General features: G+C 38.4%; 1 protein-coding gene across 2 annotated transcripts in view; it reads left to right on the top strand.

Moving 5' to 3' along the window:
* Nucleotides 1–8,900: 8,900 nt before the first annotated feature.
* LOC122807137 (ninjurin-1-like) overlaps nt 8,901–23,201 on the top strand; it is a 514,013-nt gene continuing 499,712 nt past the window's right edge. The window contains exon 1 of one of the 2 annotated variants that reach the window (XM_044078144.1): nt 8,901–9,249. In XM_044078144.1, the coding sequence (XP_043934079.1) occupies nt 9,187–9,249 (63 nt within the window). In that variant the 5' untranslated portion in view covers nt 8,901–9,186. The remainder of the gene's footprint in view (nt 9,250–23,201) is intronic. The other variant, XM_044078143.1, reaches the window with a different exon arrangement.

Genomic DNA, 23,201 nt, shown 5'->3' on the forward strand with positions numbered 1-23,201 from the left:
TCAAGGGGCAGATTACCCACAGGTTGAACATTAACTGCTTGAGGCAACTGCCCTGACCCCATTTGTCTGATGGAACAGATCCTTCCACCATTCTCTCCCTTTTAGGCTCAACATGGCCTGCATTTGTACTTGCATTTGATGATTCATCTAATTAGCAAAAACACACAAAAAAAGTTCACCGTTGGCCTATGATTTTTTTTTTTTTTTAAACAGGCCTTGCCATGCGATTACCCATGGGCCTAGAGTCACAGACCCTACCATATCACTATTCACAGGCCATAGCTAATCAGCCTTTCCATGTGACTACCTGCCGGGCCTTGTCTGCAGGCCTTCCCATGTGATCACCACGGTTAAATCCTGCTGTGTGAATACCACCAGGCCTCAGCTCACAGGAAGCGCTATGGGACTCCTCCCAGGCCTCAGCAAGAAGCCTTGCCATGTGATTACTCCTAAGCCTTCACTCACAGCGACTACTCAGAGCCCCAAAGAACATGTCCTTGATTTACAGGAACTTCCTTTGTTCTGCTGAAGGTTTAGAGTTACAGACTACTTTAGCTAGGATCACAGAGTTACAGACTGCTTTAAAGTGTATAATCATTCATGATCAGATGTTTTGTCCATGTCCCACATTAATAATAATAGTATATGAAAATGCCCTGTCCCCAACTATTTCTGGATTCCTCCCAAAGGCCTCACTCACTGGCCCTGCCATGTGGCTACCTGCAGGCCTCAGCCCACTCACAGGCCCTGCCGTGTGGCTACCTGCAGGCCTCAGCCCACTCACAGGCCCTGCCGTGTGGCTACCTGCAGGCCTCAGCCCACTCACAGGCCATGCCGTGTGGCTACCTGCAGGCCTCAGCCCACTCACAGGCCCTGCCATCTGGCTACCTGCAGGCTTCAGCTCACAAGTCCTGCCATGTGGCTACCTGCAGACCTGAGCTCACAGGCCTGGCCGTGTGGCTACCTGCAGGCCTCACCTCACAGGCCCTGCTGTATGGCTACCTATAGGCTTCAGTTCACAGACCCTGCCGTGTGGCTACCTGCAGGCCTCAGCTCACATGACCTGCCATGTGGCTAACCTCATGCCTTAGCTCCCAGGCCCAGCCATGTGGCTAACCATAAGCCTCAGCTCACAGGCCCTGCCCTGCAACCAACCCTTATCATATCATCCTCTTGTGTGTCCACACAGACCCCCAACATTTTTTTTTAATAATCAAAGCTTAATAAGACCTTCAAGTGTCTCCCGTCTAACCCTAGGCCACCCAAGGACTATGCTTCATAATTACTTCTCCCTTTAAATAAGCTTTAATTCAATCAATAAACCCTGGTTAAACACTAACTAAATCCCTTTTGGTGCTCTGATTTTTAACTTGATACCTTACAAGTACAACCATAATTACTAGCCTGATTGTAGCATAAAAATCCAGGCCTTCTGAAGTAAAATCTGATTACAGCACATTAAAATTAATTCAAAATTACCCCGACTTAAAAAATGCTTGCATGACTTTAAGCACAATACCCTAAGTTTCAAACACCAGTAACTAATCTTAAAACAGATAAATGACACTAAAGCCTGCAATCAAATCCAAGACTCTCCTGTTTGGTATCTACTTCTCTGAAGTACAGGTTAACAGAGAAGATCTCTGGCTAACTAGGTTCGCAGATGACTGCAAACTAGGAGCCATAGTCGAGTCCCCAAATGATGTGGACATCCTACAGAAGGGCCTCACTGAGACAGATGCCTGGTGTCAGAGGCATGGCCTCAAGTTCAGTGCCAAAAAGTGCATTGTCATCCCCTTTGGTAAAAACTCTGTACCCATGAACTACCACATAAACGGCAGTCTACTTAATGCTAAATGTGTGATAAGAGACCTTGGGACCCAGGTGGACAGTAGTCTCTCCTTTGATAATCCCATTGCCACAGTAGTTAGGAAATCCTTCTATGTGGCACACCTCATCACAAAAGGATTCTCATCCAGGAAAAAAAGAGATCATTGTTCCCCTCTACTTGGCACTCATTAGACCCATTATAGAGTACAACGCCCCTTTTGGAATGTACCTCACAAGACATCTGCAGCAGCTGGAAAGGTAACAGAAGTACCTCACAAAGAGGATTACTGGCCTCAAACAGATGCCCTACTCAAAAGAGATATCTGCCTAACGTATAAAGCTATGTAAACCCAGAGCTGCTGGACATGCTACACCTAAATAAATCCCAATCCCTCCGAGCTACACGCTCTCGGGACCTAAACCTTGTCACGACAATAAACAGAACATGCTGGAGGGATAGATTCCTATCCCAGAGACTTCCTATACTCTGGAACAAGCTACCCATCTATGTCAAGCAAAGTTCCTCATTAGCACTCTTCAAGAAAAATTTTGACGAGTGGATGAGAAATAGGAAATACACCCCCGGGAATCACTTCTGTGTCTCTGCTCAACAGGGGCACAGGAAATTAACTTTCTTGGGTGGCGTAAGCCAGGGAACCTTGTTGGCTAGGCTTACTTAGGCCCTTGGGCCAATAGCCTAGTACTTACCTATGAACCTATGAACAAACAAACAAGGCCCCCCCTTACCTTGTTCCTAAGGATCAACCACGTAGTTCAAACACACACACTGGAAAGCCAAAGATCAGTTGATCAAAGACAACAAGCTGCCAAGGCAGAGACCAAAAAGGCTGATTTGCTTTGCTCCCAGCCTTTTCAATCCTTCCCCAGGACAGCCCAGCACACCTCAACCCTCCTACCTATCCAGACTCTACCTGTTCCCCAACTCCCCCTCCCCCCACTGAAACCCGAGTCCGAGCTGACCTGCCTTGGACAAATGATGGCTTGCTACAATATGGCTTGCCGGCCAATGTTTTTCTAACGATCACTTCTCAAGCTTTACATGCTGTTTGTGGTGGTTAATTTTGGTCTGAAAATGTTTAAGAATGACGTTTTATATTTAAGAAAAGGGGATGCTTAGTAAGTAAAAAAAAAAAAAAAAGTATGCATTCTGTTAGAAGCTAACCAGTACAAAGATGAGCAGTAGGGGTATTGTATTAGAAAAGTACCTTGCAGGCCAGTCTGCACAGAAGTGGACATACCCTCAGTGACTGACAGGTGGAACTGGCATGTCGTGGTATGCGATTGCACTACCTTGAGGAAAAGGGCAAACTACGAATAGACAATGAATATTCATGCCGAAATCGGTATAAATATTACTTTACTTTCACTGATTGTTGGATGGTGGGTGGGGTTTTGGCAGGACTTGCTACTGTGCATCCTTTATAGTAAGTTTCTAATACAAAGCCAGCAGTAGGTAGGTATGTATAGCTTTATGCACCTATGGGAAGGGGAATATCTTTTATCCTTATGGGTTAGCAACATTTTCTCTTTACAGGCTGCTCACTGCTGCAGAACAGTTTACATGGTAAAGTCAATATTTACTCATTTTTGGGTGGAGTAAACCAATAGCTACATTCAAATAACTGTTCACAAACAAAGATCAAAAACAAAAATATTCCCATTCATTAAATGCCCAAGTTATAAATGCTAAATGTATTTATTCTAAAGCTTTCTGTGGAATAACTGTCTACACCATACTCTCACAAAATTATGGACTTCTTTTCACCCTAGCTACTAGAGCAATCCCAAGCCTAGCACTCTTCACAGCCTCTTTAAAAGAATATCTAAAACAACACATGACTCTGTACCTGTACTGCTCCGGTTTAATCTCTTCTCTAACTCAGTTGCCAAGTCCCACCCCATTTCTTTTTCTGCTGCCTTAAAACTCCCACTTAATACGTACGTTCAACTGCACTATTATTCTGCTTATTTGAACCTATGTGAAGTTTCATGTAGGATTTAGAGTGACATGATCAGGGGCGGCTCGTGCTATTGGACTGCAGGACTGCACCCCCCCCACCTGTAAAATGAATAAAATAAATTCCCCCCACTATAGAACATAAAAAATAAAATTAACAAATTTCACGAGTATTCCTGCACTCCGTGCATGCATGCTTAGTTCCTGACTGCTGTGTTAGGTACACCAGAACTACACGCACGCATGCTTTATTCCTGAACTCCAGACTGCTCTGTTAGGCAGTCTGGATAGGGAAGGCAGGAAACTCCACCCTTCCAGCCCAGAGATCTGTGCAGTGACAACCAGAAGGTCACCAGACTGCATCGTCCGTAGGCTGGAGGCTCCAGCCTACTCACATCTCATGGGGACCCAACAGCAGGAGGCTCCAGCCTACCTGCATTTCACGGGGACCCAACAGCAGGAGGCTCCAGCCTACCCATGTCTTGCAGGAGACCCAACAGCATGCACAGGCTATTATGGATGACAGAGACAGGTGATCGGGCTACAGGATCACTACAGGCCATTATGGAGGACAGTGTGTGTGTGTGTGTGTGTGTGTGTGTGTAATGCCCCAGTTGCTACATGGTGGTGGGTAGAGAATAAGGCTTGAACCAATTCCCTACCCACCACCATTTGTAAAACATTTGCATATTTTTGCCTCATATTTGTTCTGTTCTGTTCCTCATAAAAATCTGTGGTTTCTGTATTTTTGTTACTTAACACAGCTAGTAGTGCAGTGGTAGCATTGTTGCCTGACAGCTACAGGTTGTCTGATTTGTTTCTTGGCTGGGGTGTCTCCTGTGTGGAGTCTGTATGTCCTCCCTGTGTTTGTGTGGGTTTGCTCTGGTGTCCTCAATGGATATTTCTCCCTATTTTTTAGACTGTATTCCCCTATTATTGGCTTCATCCAGGTTTTTTGTGCCAAGGTTGAAAGCTATGGTGATAACTGAACATGTTTGGGGGCTGTATTCCCCCATTATTGGCTTTGTTCAGGTGTTTTGTGCTAAGATGTTGACAGCTATGGTGAGAACTGAATTCACTAAATGGTAGCCATTTAAGTTTCAGTCTTCCTTTCGTTCATAAAATAGATGATTTGGCATAGTGGTTTGTTGCTCTGACAGTTTTGCACAAGGTACTGGGTTCAATACTTGGCAGTGAAATATATGGTGGTAACACAGCATTTTATTCTAGCAACTTTCCAACATTATACAAGCAATGTTTAAAATGTGTCCCTGTTTTTTGGGCTTTTGTCCCCCCCCCACAAATAAATTTTAGCTTTTTCCAGATTTCTTGTGCTGCAAAGTTCAGAGATACAGCTGAGTGTCGAGTAGATTTTACAAGGAGCTGAGAGCTACAGGGGAACAAAAGTTTAGTGCTGCTTATGCTAAGTCTGCTTGCATTGTTAATAGCACAACAGGTAGTGCATTTGCTTTTGATGCAGAAGGCTGTGGGTTCTACTCCCACAGTAAATAGATGCATTGCTGATACTGTACTCTGTTGTAATGGGGATGGATGCTGCATTCCTCTTTGGCGAAGATACCTAGTAACTGTGAACCTGTTATTAGTTTGCCCATTCCTTATTGTGATATTACTAGCTTATCATTTTTTTTAATGCAACATAGGCAATTTATTCCTCAAGGGCAACAGGCACTTTATTTATAGATGAACCAATGACATATAAAGTTGTTTGCTAGCAGTAATCTTTTCATTAGTTAACAGATTTCTTTAATGTGGAATTATTTAGATGACTTTTACTTCTTCAGAAATCGTGCATATTTACTGATACTGGTGGACTGTAGAAGTTTGAGTAGACTTTATGATAGAAATGTTCTGAATTGGGTAGTTTTGTCATTATTGGTGCATGCATTTTGTTTCATTGTTTACTGGAAAAATGTTCAAAACAATGAATTTAAAATGCCCTCTAACAACTGTACTGTATTGTACAAGGAATATAATTTAATACAGTCAGGAATGTGTATCAAAGAGCATGTGTATGTTTTGTGTTCAAGGGGCCTATGATTTGAAAACAGCCCAAAATTAATCTTTATCTGCCTCTGGCAAAATGTATTTTCTTTGAATGTGGGTTTCAATGCTGTTTCAATGAATGTGAGTTTCAAGGGCAGAGAGGTTTTAATGCTAAGTCTATTTTCATTGTGAAACTGCATTGCTTTGTTTGGCAGATATCCATTAGGGTTTATGCTGTAAAATATAAAATAAAACTTTCAAATGAAATCCATATCATCGCAGAAGTAAAGCAGTGTGCACAGTGCAGTGTTTATGGCAAATGAGGCGAAATAAACAAGGAATGGGTCATTGGAATGGCTGCAGCGGGGACGCTCCATTCGACCATGATTTTGTGACAGGGGGAGGGCAGCAAACTCAGACAGCCCCGGCTGAACTATACCTCTCAACTGGCCAGAATTTTGCAGAATGAATAGATTTTTACTTCTTATTTTTGGTTTGTTCCTCAGAAAATTTGTGGTTTTCTGCCAAATCATTTAGGAATGAAGTCACTAAATAATGACAGACATTGTGTTTCAGACGTCATAACCTTCAGAAAAATGCATGCTAAAGCAAGACCTGTTATTCTATCAACTGTCTTAAGTTTATACAAGAGCAATTTTTAGTACTGTTTGTATGTTCCCCTAATATACTTGGCCTTGTCCAGATTTCCTGCATTAAGAGGTTGAGAGGTACATGCAAATAAATTGCTTTATAGAATTAGGAATATCCAAACCTCTCAAATGTCCCCAATTTTGGCTCAAAATGTTGCTCTCCCTCTAATAATCCCTCTGCAGAATGGCAATTTTGGAAGAAAACATGGAGGGTTTACAATTATAAATAACTAATGATCAGTTATACATTACTTTTATTTCAGAAAATGCATGGAGATGCTCTAATTTTGTCAGCTGCTCAAGTTGACAGTACTAATTTTAAAAAAGGTGTCCCTTCTTTGACAGGTTTTGAGCTGTTTTGTGTGGCAATTATAGATTTTTGCATAACATTTTGGGTCTGTTTTTCATAAAATTGTGTTTTTCTGGAAAATTAGTAGCAAATCATTAAAGATTGAAGTTAGAAAATAATGGCAGACATTTGAGTTTCAGATTTCATACCCTTCAAAAATTCATACTAATGCAAGACCTACTACTATTCTATTATCTTTCTAAGTTTATAAGAGCAATATTTAAAAATTGTCTTTATTTTTGGGCCTGTGTTCCACTTCTATGTATGGCTTTGTCCAGATTTCTTGCTCTGAGGTAGAGGTGTGAGTGTCAGAGCCATCACTGTCAGCCAGAGACATTTCAAACAGTGACCTACTTGTTGCACCCCACTCCCCATTGTAGTGGCTCTGGATGTGTCCAAGCAAGGCAAGGAGCAGTTATGCAGTGTAAGTGTGCAGAGTATTCCCCCATCAAAGTAGACCACAAGTACAACCGTGGCTTTTCATCTGTCCTTGATTTTGCAGAATGTTCTGGTTTTCTGTCATATTTTTATACTGTTGATTTATGCTTCATATTATTCCGAAAATGCATGCTGTTGCAGTGTCCTGCTGCTCTGTATTAAAGTAGCAATGCTTTAATGACCATCAGGTAAGCTTGTCAGCTATTGTAAGATGCAAGTAAGCTTTAATAAGCATACTGTTAAAGAATTAACAACATTGAAAGCCTTTTCTTTGTTGCCATGCAGAGAATATTTACATAACTAGATAACGTATAAGCCTTAGGTACTGAAATGCATATGACAGTATTTGTAATAAAGGACAGGATTACAGTATTTTCAGAAACTCATTACATTTGTTGGAGACTTGCAGTTATCTTTGCAGGCTTTAACTGTAAACTAAACAGAATTCCAATCTATCATGTGTGGTCCATAACTTGTGCAGTAATCCTTTAAGCAATTTATCTTGAGCTTGTTTCTTGTTCGCTGTTCATTTTTTACTTTGATCATGTGTTCCCCATGAAACAAGTAGATAGTTGTACGGCAGCAGGTCTTTTTTGGATAAGAAACATTTTTACAAGTGGGGTTATCACAGAGATTGCTACTTTCAGCATGTTACTTGGTAATTTTATAAAGCTGAATATAGGTTCATAGGTAGGTACAATATAAATTATAATTAGAACTGCAGTGCAAGGAGAAGTGCTGCTTGTTTTTTTTTATACTTGATTTTAACTGGCATTCCAATAATGTATTTAAAAAGTAATTTATTTTTCATGCCTCACAACCTGTTTAGATATTAAGTAAGTTGTCATGTAGCCAATGCATTGAAATATTTTTTTCTTCTACACTTAATTTTGTCTTGATTGGACTCTTGTAATGATGGTTTGGCACCCAGGGTAGCATATTTAATTAAAGTTCCAGTTGTTGGAGTTTTGAGCAGAGCTCCACCTCTTTCTAGTTGGTCACACCTGTTCCCATTGGCCCCACCCATTAAGCTGCCTCCTGCAGCCTCCCCCTTTAATTTGAAGTCACCAGCCGCCACTGGACATGATGATGTTATTTACTTCAACATACAAGGAAGCTTATTCTAATTACCATCCACTCTGTGCTATTAACATCTAATTTTAGTTGTTTACCTTGAACTTGTAAGACGTTTACTAGAGTGCCATGATCACATGTCCCACGTTACGTTGTTAATTTCTGTTGATTTTACAAATAAGTTTATTGTAGCGAATTTTAACGCCATGAGTATGTGTGTAAGGTTTTAAACGACTGTTTTGTGTAATATGGTTTCACAATGTTTTAAATCTACTGATGTACTATGTTCTTCATCTGTAAATATGTTGTAAGTAATTGCTATATTAAATTGTTAATCGCTATGTAATCCAGTGTAACTACTGTCTGTTTATTTTAACTGAAAATGAAAAGCTGAAAATGGACCTACGTCCAGTCGGACACTCCCGATCAACAAATGTAAATAAATAAATAAATCGTCGGTATGTGGAGCTTTTCTTCCATGCCTCCGCTGAAAATAGATTCTGTTGACTCAGTCGGAGTACCCAATAAACACATGTCAAATAAATAAATAAAAGAATATGAACATGGCCATTGTGGCAAACATAATGGGCACAAATTTACAGTACTTCCAAAACCCTCTCATACACATTCCGTAATCTACAAAATATCTGGAAAGCACCGTTGATGTAATCCTTGGAAACAGACCTGGATCAAAGCCTGACCGTAGCAGAAGTAAAGTAACGGTCACGACTTTCGCAGTAGCCCGCCCTCATCCGGCAGACATAGCTACACTTTTAGAGGCAGAAGGACTCGGCATAGATGTAGAAAATAAACAGAAGGCCACTGTCAGTACAGAAAAAAAAACAAAGTTTCTGACCGCCGTTATGGATTCAAGGGCCCTTGAACTCAACGGTGTAACGGGGGAAAGTCCTGAAAACGACGACGAGGTAAGAGATGGCTGCATTTCTGCTTGGCTGTTAAAGTATTCAGGTGGCAATCACTAGTAAATTCCTGGACAGGCACAACTCGTTCTTGGTTGTAAACTTTCAGTATGTCCGAACGCAGGATGGTGCTTCTGTTTTCAGAAAACTGCTCTCTTCTTTCCCTTGTTTTTTTCGAAGTCACATACTGTACATTCCGAAAGTATGGTGGAGGTGTACTTTATAAATATCAGGGAAGCCGACCACCTGTCTTTCCCCCTTCCATATTTGTGAGAGAAACGGCTTACGCTGCAACAATATCTGCCTCTGTTTACTGGCTGTTTTCTCTCTATGCAAGACATTTCCGTTGCACGGGCACCACCTGATATGTAGCCGCCAGGCATAGTTTAGAAACCCGATATGATATCCCCCCCCAATTGCTTTCCGAAGGAATCGATTAATTTCAGTTCGCACCGTTACAATGCTGCTGGGAATATTAGTGCAGTACGGATATAACCACTGACTGGAAAGGTCCTCTGCGATCTGTATTACTTTCTGCATCTCAGGGTGTGCTTTAATTGTAAGTTTCTTGGCTATAGTAGACATTGCTACATGGATTGATCCCATATCCAGTATCTTTTCAAGTCTAAGAAAAGAATAATGTATCGGTGGTATCAGCTTTGTTTAAATACACACTTGTCCAATTCCAAAGTAAGTGGGAGATCTTCTACTCATAGAAGTGGGCAGAATGACTCCACAAAAATACTGTAGCATGATGACGGGTCTTCTGAATGTAATGTATTATCTTAAAAACAACGGTTTCTGGTATTGACAGATATTCAAGTATGTTTGTTCTGCCGCCTCTGGGTTATTTGAGTACAAAAGATAAGGACTAAAAGCTACTATGGGGATGTAAGGCTAAGCTTGTTAAAATTCTCACACATCGATAGCCTAATAAGTACCAGTAAATGGGACAGTTGATTAATGTATCTGTAAGTCATTGCCTGCATTGTTTTTGTATGTTTTGTTGGTGGTATTGAGATGGGGGAGTGCAACTAGCGAAAAGTGTAGATGCTGTATTGCTGAACTGAATTGTGAAAGCTTGGATGACCCTCGGTCAATGACGTACTAAGCATTTGTCAGACGTGTTTCACTTGGCAAAGTAGGATTTAAGTATTTTCTTTAAAATAAATGTGTGTGTGTTTTATATATATATATATATATATATATATATATATATATATATATATATATATATATATATACTGGGGGGGGGGTGGTCTTCAGTGGTAAGAAAGGTGTTTACTGAGTCTGATCAACATTGTTCAGAGTATTGGAACAAAATGATGAGTTGCTGACAGTCTTAAGAACAGCAGTGCTGTAATATAGCAGTAACCCACGCCTGGGTGTGGGTAATGCGGGATTTACCCACGGTTGGCGTGGTTTGGTCCCGAGGGACCAAAGACAACCGCGGGTAAATCCCGCATTACCCACACCCAGGCGTGGGTTATTGCTATTATACTATGACATTTAAGAAAATAAATAATTACTTTTCTTAAATAATGGCATTGTATAATGCATCTTTGCTGCCCTTCCGCAGCTGTCTGGTATCCGCGGCAGTACTGATGCACTGCGCATGCCTACGCAGTGCATCAGAGCTGGGGCCAAAAGCAACGGAGAAAGCAAGATCTCCGTTGCTTTTTACTGTCTCGCTATGTTAAATGGGTTTAACATAGCGAGACAGCTTTAAAATAAGCAACGGAGATCTCCGTTGCTTATTTTAAAGCTGTCTCGCTATGTTAAACCCATTTAACATAGCGAGACAGGTTTAAAAAAAAGCAACGGAGAAAGCAAGATTTCCGTTGCTTTTTACACACTGTGTCGCTATGTTAAAGGAGTTTAACATAGCGAGACAGCTTTAAAAAAAGCAACAGAGATCTCCGTTGCTTTTTTTAAACCTGTGTCGTTATGTTAAACTCTTTTAACATAGCGAGACAGTGTTTTAAAATTGACTTATACTAATGGAAAAAGTCCGGGCGACCGGACCTTTTTCCATTAGTATAAGTCAATTTACAACGTGCACGCTGGCCAATCAGCGTGCACGTTTTGGAATATTAATGGGAGGTCATGGTATAATGCACATTCTATTAAACCTCAAAGAGTAAACATAATTTCCAGGAAGTACTTTCTGAAGATCTGACACAACAACATTCTGAAGATCTGTTAGTAATAACTGTTAGCAGAAATGACTTTGTGCAGTAAGAGAATACTGGAGAGGGCAGTAAAAAAAGATTTTCATTACATTTGCTTAATAAGGGAATAATTGTATTATATCTTCCTTTTCCTGAACTTGTTTTTTAATAGTATGTGTTTAAAGAATTTGATCTGCATGTTCCTATTGCTGCTCTGTTTCTTGTTTCTCTTTGTCTTTCTATAGATTTGTGTGCTGAAAAGGGTCTGAGGGCCAGTTTACTGACCCAGCAAACACATAAAAATAAATAAGTAAATAAGATAATTAAGCCAAACATTAAGCCTGTCCACTGTGCTCTTCAAGTACATTTAATGTTTTACTTCTTATCCCTCCATCCCTTCCTTCTCATGCTTTTTTTATTGTGACTATTACAGTTTTTCTCTGATAACTATAAAGTATATGTTTGAGCTTTTAAATGAAATTATCAGTTTTATACTTTACCAATAAAGTAATGTTTTGGTCAGGCATACTAAAAATGTTTTTGTGAAATAAATTAAAATTAATAAATGTTACCAAAACTGCACTAGCCATGTAATGACAATCATTCCTAATCTGATGGATAAACCTAAATCTATCAGATCACTCATACCTTGACAATCCAGAACATCTGAGCTCCATAAATTGAATTATCATATGAAGAATATTTGCAATAGGAATAAACAATATTTATATTATTTTGACCAGATACAGTACTATTGTAGATTAGACAGAATTGTAATACAATATAAATGTCTACTTACTGTATAAGCAATTAATATTTACATGAAACATATATGACAAGCAGTTCAATCATAGTACAGTAGGATGTATCATATATAAAACCTCAGTAAAAGATTATAGCACACAGTTATTTAACATATTCACCCTTATTGATGAAGTCTTTCAAAATGTATTACTTAATATAAGTAGATAGTAATAATATTTTTACCTAATGTTTATAATACAGTGTATTTTACTGGATATATCAGAAGTTATATTTCATTGTTTGCCAGCATTTGAGTAATCACTTTGTTTGTTGCTAACTTACTTTAAGTATCAAGTTTGTTTTATGTGAACATTGATGAAAGTTAGTGCATTTTAATTATCAGTGCATCCCTCTTCCCCCCATTTCCTACACATAAGGATTTTCATGTATGCCATTTCTTATTAAATTAGTGAAATGATAGGTTGAAAACAACAAATTCACTTGTGATTAATGATTACAAGTTCCCTTTCCATATTCATAAATTGCCATTTTATGGCATATACTAAACATTTTTAGATTTAAATGGCAGCATTCTATTTTGTATAATCAGCAAAGGTTAAACTGAGTGATTATTGTCAATTTAATACTATTTGTTCAGAATGTGATTGTTACATTCTGTAACATTCCTAGTTCAGGCTTCTATTGTTTCCCTTGAACAGGTTTGATGTCATGTATAAAACATTAGTTACCTTGGTAACAGCTTATGTATTATATATGGTCAAGATGGGTATCAAAAAGTACAATTCAAGTTAAAGCATTTACATGACTTGTTATGCATATTTACTTATATAAGAAAATCATCATGCTTCCCATTGATGTTCATTGTAGTGTATGTCATTGAGGACAAGTTAAGACAGTAGTGTTATTATACACAAGCCCATGTTATTAAATCGTGTCTTTAATATCTAAATTCAGCAGACTACTTCATCTTGTATGACGATTATGTATTTTAAGTCTAGATTTACTAAAATCATACATTACATAACTATAGGTTGTGTGTGTGGTTTTTTATTTTTTATTTTTTTTTTGGCTGTTGCTTAGTTATTTGAGAGGGCACAAGCTGTAATGTTTATTATTATTAGCTCTTTCCAAGCATGCTTATTCAGTCCATAGACTTTAAATTATGAGACCCTTCTAGTTTCTTATTTGTTATAAGTATATTTCCATCCTTACATACACACACATCAGTACTTCAAGCACGGGCAACACTGCCCATCCAGTTTTTCCAGAATACCATTCGCTAATTCATGTGGTGTGTTTCCAGGCTGTTCTTAAAATATTCAATATTTGTCCTGTTCCATTTTACCAGTCAGTTCCATTCAGTGGCCACTCTGCCAGTGAACCACTCAACACACCTTCCATTCCCACAGATATTTCCACAAAGGAAATCTGATGACTTTCTAGCACTTCCTGGCAACCCCAAACACCCCTAGTATCAGCTATCCCCATATGCCCAACACGTCGGGGCAAGCTCACCTCCCAGACCATTGCAAAGAGTACTGCACAAGACCAAGTGCTCTTAAGTCTTTCACAGTAACTCAGACTTCCACTCTTATGCAAGTCCTTAATATGTTTGGACCAAAGTACATTTTAAATATAAAATTGCGCTTATTATTTATTTTTTTTTCAAGAATCACGTAAATGAGCTAAACAAAGTGTTGGGAGACCATCAATATGTGTACATGTGGTTTAAAACAGCCCTTTTACTATATATATTTCTTAAAACCAAAAATGTCATTGCCGAGAATCATCTCAGAGCCATTAAGCATTATCGTCATTCTCTCTCCATTACCATAGCAACATGGGAGCGTCTGTTTCTGTTAGTGTGTCTGTGTACTGCATATCAGAGGCTTGCGATGCACCTGAATCAAAGCTTCACTTCACTGCAACTTCAAACCTAAACTCCCCTCCCTTTCAGCGAGGCAGCAGCCAGGAGAAGAACAGAGAGCAAACAAATAAAAAAAAAAAAAAAACTCCCAACAAGCCGCCACAACAAGAGACAACACACTCCTCCAGCCCTCCCACCTCTCACTCAGCAGACGTACAAATAAACCACTCTCTGCCAAAATGTCCCAAATCACATTCTGTCCACCCCCTTCCCCTGGATCCAGGCTAAAACATCAAATATCTCTTCCTAATTCACAAGCATCAGTAAACCTTGATCACAAGCCACAACCCACAGCTTCCCGGAGATGAAAATGGCAACATATAACAGCTGCCAGACACAACTGCATCCACATACACCATGTCAGGCTTAATCAAACAGCACTTGAAGCTGTGATACCTGCCATAATTGATATTAACTATGTTTAGACAGAGTAATAATGACAGTTGTACTAGCTGCGAGACACAGCTGTATCCACACACACCATATCAGGATTGATCAAACAGCACTCTTAGCTGTGATACCTGCCATAATTGTTATTATCTGTATTTAGACAGAATAATGATGACATTTGTACTAAGAGCTTGCTACTATTATTTAACCAGGATATACATGACATTTCTAAATCATACTTTAACTGAAGAAGGCATTAGTCTCCATGACAGCATTTTTTTTTTTCAAAACACTCTACTGTTACTGCTATTATATATGATGTTAATTTGTTATATTTGAGTCTGAACTCTGATGAATGTTACCTTGTTGAATTAGTTCATAGGTACATTGATTATACTAAGCTAACTGCTCTTGCGAGCCATTTTAAGCCTAGCCAATTATCTCTTGTGAGACTCAAACCCTGCACCTTGTGCTTGTAAGGCAAACACCTTAACCATTAGGCCACCCTCCCAACCCTTAATTAATTATTTAAATTATTAAAAGTAAAATCAATGAAAAATTAACAAGCTAAGTATTCATTGAGTTCAAGTAGGGAAATAGAAACTTCTATGTTTGTATTATATGTTGTTTTGTTTGGCTTATATATAATGTAAATAGTAACCCATCTTGACCTACCTTTGTTTGTGAAGAATTATTGGACTCTCTGAACATTCTGAATAAATCATTACTGTTTCTTAGTTGTTTAAGAATTCCTCCTTTTTTAAATAAAAAACAGATGACAAGTGATGTACCCTATCAGTTGATATTTTGAGAGATGTAGTTGTAAGAGTTATTTTTTTGGGACAGCTATCTTGGAATCAGTTTTTTGTTTCTTCTTTCTAGCATCAGTCCAATGATTTGTTTCTTTTACTTTTTTAAGAGTAGGGGCCATCCATTCCATTTATTCTGGGATAGACACTATGCTGTTGTTTTTTATGAATATAGTAGCTTCGTCTAAGTCATTAAAAGTTCTCATCTCATTGGCAAAAAGTATTTTTACCTTGGCTGGAAAGGCCAGCTCTGCTTTAATGTTGTTTTGTTTCAACAGTTTTATTATTGGCCAGACTTTTTTCCTTTGTTCTAGTATTCTGGAAGAATAACCATTGTCAATCCTTATCAGGCTTTGATTGTATTTTAAGGATGATTTTCTCCAAGCAGATTTTAATATTAGTTCCGTGTCCAGAAATGAAAGACATTTTATAACTATGGATCTAGGTGGAGTATTTGTTGAGTTAGAAGCAGGTTTTTTCAGTGCTCTATGCTCCCTTTCAATTCCAAAGAAAAGTCCCTCTTTCAGGTTTAAAAATTCAGGAATCCAGGTTGTTAAGAATGAAATAATGTCTTCACTTTCAGTGTCTTCAGGCAGACCAAAGAGTCTTATGTTGTTTCTCCTTTCCCTGTTTTCTAAGTCATCTATTTTGTTAAGCAGCCATGTATTCTGTTTAAGCAGAAATTCTTTTTAGAATACTTCCTCTTTGAGTCTCCCTTCAGCGTCATTTAGAGAAGTCTCTGTATTTGCTATTTTTGTATGGTGTTGCTGTAATAGTTCTTTAAAAGTATCAGTCTGTTTTTGAGAATTTAATTTGAGGTTTTCTAAGTCATTTTAAAGCCATCCATCTTCAAAGATAGTTCCTATAACGTAGATGTCATCAATTGCAGATCTTTTTTCAAAGCAGCATCTGGGTGAGAGTTCCTTGAGTTGTTCATATTCAGTGACTCAATATATCTCCAAGTTACCTGACAGTAAAATTTTTGTATATCTCCACCAAAATTGATATTTCTATAGTTTAGTAGTTTATCTATAGATTTCTGGCATTTGAAAATAATAAATTTTTCCTATATTATTATACTTGTTTATGGATCTCTCAAAATTCACTGCTCTCAGTTGGCCATTTAGGCTCTGCCTTCGCATACTTTTTTCACCTGTCCCATGGCACTCATATTGGTAGTGCATTCCATGGATCCACGACCTTGTTTGTGAAAAAGCACATTTGCAGGTACAAGTTGTAGCTGGTCCCTATAATCTGATTCTTGTGTCCCCTTCATCACTGTCTCCCCTTTCTCTTCAGAAAAGTCATGTCTCCTTCCTCGGCTGTTCTTGTATGTGGTGAGAAGATTTGCAGTTCCTGTAGTCTATGGATACTTCTGGTTTCCTTCCTCTTGACATCTTCCAGTAGCTATCTTTCTTGCATGGTTTTCCAGACTGTATACAGTAGACAAGGTGTGGTATGACCATGACCCAGCAGAGTGGGAACATAGGAGCAAGTACTAGGCAAATTATCTAAGGGACCATAAGAGGCCTAGAGATATACACCTTTAAGATGACACACTTAAAAGTTCTTGCTACCCAGCTTAATACTATCAGTGAAGAGACTGATCTTGTTAGACCATATTTTCTGCTTCCTTCGATATGTCCTAAACAAGCAGTCGTAGGAGTACTGGACCAAAGATTGGCCCCTGCAGTTCTGTTCTGGTCACTTCCCTTATTCTAAATATTATCTGTCTCATCACAGGTGCTAATGAACTGCTCCTTTAATCTCATTTGTTCTTTCTACCATAGCTCTTTCAGTCTTCCTAACAACTGCATATATGGGCTGAGTCGAAGGCCTTAGGTTCATAAGTAGTTTAGGCATGCGGTCTAGAAGACCACTTAATAGCCTAGCTCAATTTCCCAGTTTCCTCGGAGCAGTGTCTGATTAAATGACTTGCTGATTAATACAGTAGGTAAGTAGGGGCTGAGGAAATCAAACACTGAACTATATGAAGCAGCTTGTTAACAGCACACAATCTTCTGTACTAACTACTGAAGTCCAAAGAGACAGCATCTGTGAATGCTTCCTTATTATGTTACCCTGTAACACAGTCATAAAGCTAGATCAGGTTTGTTTAATGTCTCCTCCTGCCCACTGACCCCATGTTAGCTACCCTGGAGATTGTTGACCTGTAGGAAACTAACCAGCCTTTTTATCAGGATTTTTCATGACCTTACCTGCTGTTGCTGTTAGACGAACAAGTCTGCAGTTCCCCTGAGTTGCCCTGCTGTCTCCGACAAGGGTAATATGCTGTCTTCCAGTTGTCAGACATTTCTGCTGTTGATGATGATCTGTTGAAGCCCACCATCTAAGGATATGCGTGCTCACAGGCTAGATTCCTTAGAACCATGGGGACATGCCCTGTTGTCATTGTGCTTTATTTATCCTTCTTTCCTTAGGACTGCTATTTCCTTCTCTCCTAACTCCCTCTCTGTCCTAGTGTCTGTTCCCTGCTTCCCTACTCTTCTCTTCCTTCCACCCAGTCTGACAGCCTTCCCTTACTTTTTTGTATGAAGATTGAACTAAATTATTCTTTTGGAACCTCTGCTGTTTCCCCGTTTTCCACAATCGCCTATCTTTGCTGAGCCTACCAGGGTCTATTTTTCCCCTTCCTCTTTCTAGTCATCTAAAAATGTATTATCCTTCTTGACCCTTTCTATCAACTACCTTTCAAACTGTGCCTTTGTTGTCCTTGCCTCTTTTAATGCTGTTTATTTTGTCAGCTTGGAGTGTAATTCCTCCAGCTCTCCACCCCCTTTTTTCTACTAGTTTGTTCTTTCTTTTTTGTGATTAATTACTAATTACAGACTCTTTTGTAGACTTATTGACCTTCCTCTCTTTTTTCACTTTACCCCTTCCTTAGACCCTTGTCCATAGCTCCAAGTATTCCTTCCCTGACCCATTTGCATACATTGAGGATACCCTTATTTTGTCCAAAGATGCATAAATCGTCTTGCTCTCTCCACTATCTTAATCCATTCCCCTTGAATGATGCACTGCTATCTTTATCTGTTACCCTTCCTATACTGGAAAACATACAGTGTCATAATCATCACTGTTCGTTAACAGCGGCAGCCCCTTTACCTGATGATCCCTTATCCCTTCACCATGGTTAGGACTATATCTGCACTTCTGTTCATTCTGATATAGTTCATAGATCCATAGATGTGTACTATGCTAATGACCACTGGGACCTTTTAAATTTAGCCGTGCATCCCAAATCTCTAACATGATCTGGTACTCTTGGTATTGTAAGCAAGACTTGGGAGAAGAAATGTTTACAAACAGGCCTAGGCAATGATCCATTTATAGGATGCCTTTGTCCACTAGGTACCAAACCAGAGGTGAATTTGTGGTTATCCATCCAGTTTTCCAAGTTATGCTTATATTGGGTTAGGGAAGAACTATGCTTCACACAGATGGGGAGCCTGCTCCAGAAAAGGGGTAGTCTGTCCAGCAGGTAAGATTTGTATCACAGTCAAGGTTAAAGTCTTTAGAACAGGTAATTCTGATGCTGTTTAGTTTACAAATAAGAAGGAGGTCCATTAGAGTGGAGCCCAAAGATACTCTGTATGCCAGGCATAGATCTTCCCTCAACAGCTTGTAAGGAATACAAGGATAGGGCTTTAAGAAGGTCAACATAGGACATGCTTTTTGCAGTGGATATAAAAAGTGTACACAACCCTGTTTAAAATGCCAGGTTTTTGTGATATAAATAAGTGAGACCACAATAAATAATTTCAAAACATTTCCCACCTTTAATGTAACCTATAACCTCTACAATTCAATTGAAAAACAAAGAAATCTATTAGGAGAAAAAATATAAAAAATAAAAAAAAAACGTACAATAAGCTGGTTGCATAAGTGTGCACACCCTTAAACTAATACTTACCTACATACATACAAATGTTTCAAGCATGGGCATTAAAGCCCTTCTAGCTTGCCAATATGCAAAAACACTTGCTCCCATAATAAATGTCCAGGCTGTTATCTAAACTAGTACTTGCTTTAATGTAATTTGGTAGTCTGTTTCAAGCATCAGCTACTGTCAGAGAACCAATTAGTACACTTCTCATTCCTATAGAATCTTCTACATAGGTTATCTAACAATTCTCTAGCACTTTTTGATATCCCCAAACATTCCCAGAGGTAGTTGTCCCTAAATGCCATATATACCTGAATAAGATCTCCTCTTAAATATCTGTAATTGACACTGTACAAGTTCAGATATTTTAGTCTTTCATATTAACTTAGATGTTCACATCCATCAATGCCCTTAGTATATTTCCGCTCTACTCTTTCCAGTTTATTCATGCTTGTTTTCCTGTAGGGTTTCCATATTGTTATTCCATACTCAAGTTTGGGTCTAATGTAACTAACAAACAATTACTTAATTATGTTTGATTTCCTAGACTTTATAAATCTTTTTATACAACCTATAGTTCTTTAACTATCATTAGTCAATTGGTTGATATGATTAGAAAAAATCATAGCTGAATCTACCTATATACCCAGATCCTTAAATGAGTCTACAGTTTCAAGCACTGTGTGTTGTATTAAATATTCACCTTTCAGTTTATGTCTACCAAATCTCATATGCTTAGTTTTTTATGTATTTATCAACATATTATTCTCTTGTGCTCAAATGGTCAATTTAGTCGAACTATTTTGCAGACATGCCTTATCTGTAACACTTGTAATCAGTTTACCCAATTTCAGGTTGTCAGCATATAGACTGTAGAACACATCAGATGAAAAAGTAAGGTCTGAAAGATACAATCTAAACAAGTAAGGGCCTAGTACAGAGCCCTGTGGGACACCTTGACTGTAACTAAGGATTTCACCTGTACAGTTGGTGTGTGATACTTGCCATGTCCTATTTGTAAGCCATGTAGCTATCCATCTTATCAACCGTACATCAATACCTAGTGTACTAATGTATTGATCAGTGTTTTGTGCATGGCCCTGTCAAATGCTGAAGTTAAATCTGTGTAAATCACATCACAGCACAAATGTTCATTCATAGCTGTTATTATATTGTTATAGAACATAATGTTACGGGTGGTAATAGATCTATTTTCAACATAAGCATGCTGATGTATGGTTTCAAGTCCCAACCTATCCAGTTCTGACAATAACTTATCTAGTATTACCTTCTCTATTATTTTTCCACAACATGAAAGTAGACGTAAGGGTCTGTATTATTCTGGGTTTGTACTACTCCCCTTTCCCTTAAAGACAGGTTTAATAAGTGCATGTCTCCAATCTTGAGGAATCTCCCCATATTTATATGACATAGTGAATAATAGATGTAATGGCAGTGTAAGTTCTTGCTTAAGTGTTCTCAAGTCATTGTTACTTATTCCATCTCCTCCCTGCACTTTGTTTGGCTCCAGTTTGCACAGTTCTTTTTCAATATAATCTAATTTGAGTATCTGGGGTTACCTGGATGTCACTAGGACAACTTACCACCCCTTTTGTGGAGCCAAACTGTTTTGCATAAGATTTTGTAAATATTATCTAATCTGTTTTATCTGAGAATAAGTTTTAGAATCTGCACACAGTTTATCAATTTGTGTATCTTCACTCCTTCCAGATCTTGAATATCTATAAAAAGGTTTCCTATTATGCTCAATATCTTTATATAAAGTTTCTTCAAATTTATCTTTATCTTGTCTAACACTATGTTTAATCTGTTTGTCCAGCTCGTTTATTTCAGTTTTCAAAGTTGTAGTTCGACCTCTCTTCCATTTCTTATATTTTTTGTCTCTCACCTTAATTAGGTATCTTGTTCTTGTAGAAATATACCCCCCCTGATGTTGCGTGCCTAGATTGTGATGTTAAACATTTTTTTGGCTTTTTGCACTCAAACAATTTCTCTTTCAAAACTTTCCACATTCCATCTGCAGTTTTTCCACTGAACACCTCACTCCAGTTAGTTTTATATAGTAATTGTTTTGCTTCCCTATAATCTGTAATTACCCTTCTGTGCATTGGCTTAGATTTCAGTTTGGCAGAATTATCTAGCAACAAATAAACCTTTATGACCTCATGATCACTGTACATCAATGGTGGTAAAACGTGACTTGAAGTTACAGTAATTTCTTTGGGAACACAAACAATATGTAGTATATTCCGTCCCCTGTTAGTTTTTTTTTTTACAATCTGAAGCATTTGTTGTTTATGAATATACTTGCGAATCATTTCTTTACTAACATTGTTGAATCAATATTATTCCAGACTGTTTCTGGTAAATTTAAGTCCCCAGCTAATATTATTCTTCCCTCCTGTGTTTCATGTAAGAAATGTAAGAATTCCTCTAGGTCATCTGCACTTGATTTTGGTGGTCTGTACACTCCAACAATTGTTATACGTTCCAGGGTTGTCTTTATTGTCACAGTTACACAGTCTATAGTATTGGTGTTGTCATTGAACATGTAATAATCACATAAGTCTCATAGCTATCTTTAATCTCTTTCATGATACTTCCACCTGATTTTTTGTTAGAATGACTGTTACAGTAAAAACATTTATACCCTGTCAGAACTGGTTTCCAGTCATTGTTCTTTAACCATGTTTCACAAACTATAACAACATCAATCTTGTGGGAACGTAGCAAAATTTCTAATAAAAAACTTTATTATTAATGCTCCTAGCATTAACAACCATCAGAGATGCATCAAATGTTGCTATCTGAACAGTTACATTTTTGACCTGGCAATAATCCTGGCTAGTGTTTGTCAAATATTGAAAATATATGCTGCAAAAATTATCTTCCCTGATCTAGACAAATGCACACCATCCTGTCTGAACACGTGTGCCCAAAAGAAGGCTTGGATGCTCTACACATTTCCATTTTTTAAAACAGGACATTTTTTCCATGTAGGTGTTTATCCAAAAATTCATTCACAGTGACCTGACTATCCTTTCTATAGGTTATTTGCGAAAAATATGTCCTAACACCAGTACAAGCTATACTATCTAGGAGGGCTGTCAGTTCCCGACTAACAGTCAGAGAATCTTTGATGGTGACATAATTTGTACCAACATGAATAAAAACAGAGCCATACCTCCTTACATAAAGGTATTCCAAGACTTGTTTCACATCTTCTATTTTTGCTCCTGGCAAGCATAACACTACTCGATGTTCATTATCATCTCTGCAAATATAAGTATCAGTTCCTCTAATAACTGAATCTCCAATTACAAGAATATCTTTGCTGACCATCTCTGAAGAATCTTCAGCTTCTAATACAGTCATTTCTGCTCTATCAATTGTTACGAAGGATAGATCTTCATCACTATTAGTCTTATTAATTCCACTGTTTTCATTGCGTATTAAATTCTCATCCAGCTGGCACTGTAAATCCACAGCTTGAGCCATGTAGTCAACATCTGTCTTTCTCTTCTTTTTTCTTACAGTAATGTTCTTCAATCCTTCCATGTTCAGTTTTGATTTCTTCCTTTTCACCTTCGCCTTGCCTCTTTTTTCTACCCTTTCCATTGGAAAGGTGATGCCTTTTTCTGTAGACTGAGGGTTTTCTGATAGACAGATATCTTCATTCCTTGCCACCAGTGTGTTACATAAAGCAGAATCCTTTTTACTACATGGGTGCATAGGTTGGTAGTGGATAGGGCCTCTACAAGCCTAGCCATAACAATTCCCTGGCTATTTCTTTCCACACTATTTACTTCCCTGGACACCTGACTAGCAGGGTGACGGACATGATCCCCGGGATTAATTTACTTTCTCCCATCCAATCGTGAAGGTTCCTTTTGAAGAGGGCCAAAGAGGCACTCTGCTTGACATGTATGGGCAGTCTATTCCAGAGTCTGGGGAGTCTCTTGGTCATG

Source organism: Protopterus annectens, chromosome 7.part0 (genome assembly GCF_019279795.1).
Source record: "Protopterus annectens isolate FY-2018-M chromosome 7.part0, PAN1.0, whole genome shotgun sequence".
In the NCBI taxonomy this organism is placed as follows: domain Eukaryota; kingdom Metazoa; phylum Chordata; order Ceratodontiformes; family Protopteridae; genus Protopterus; species Protopterus annectens.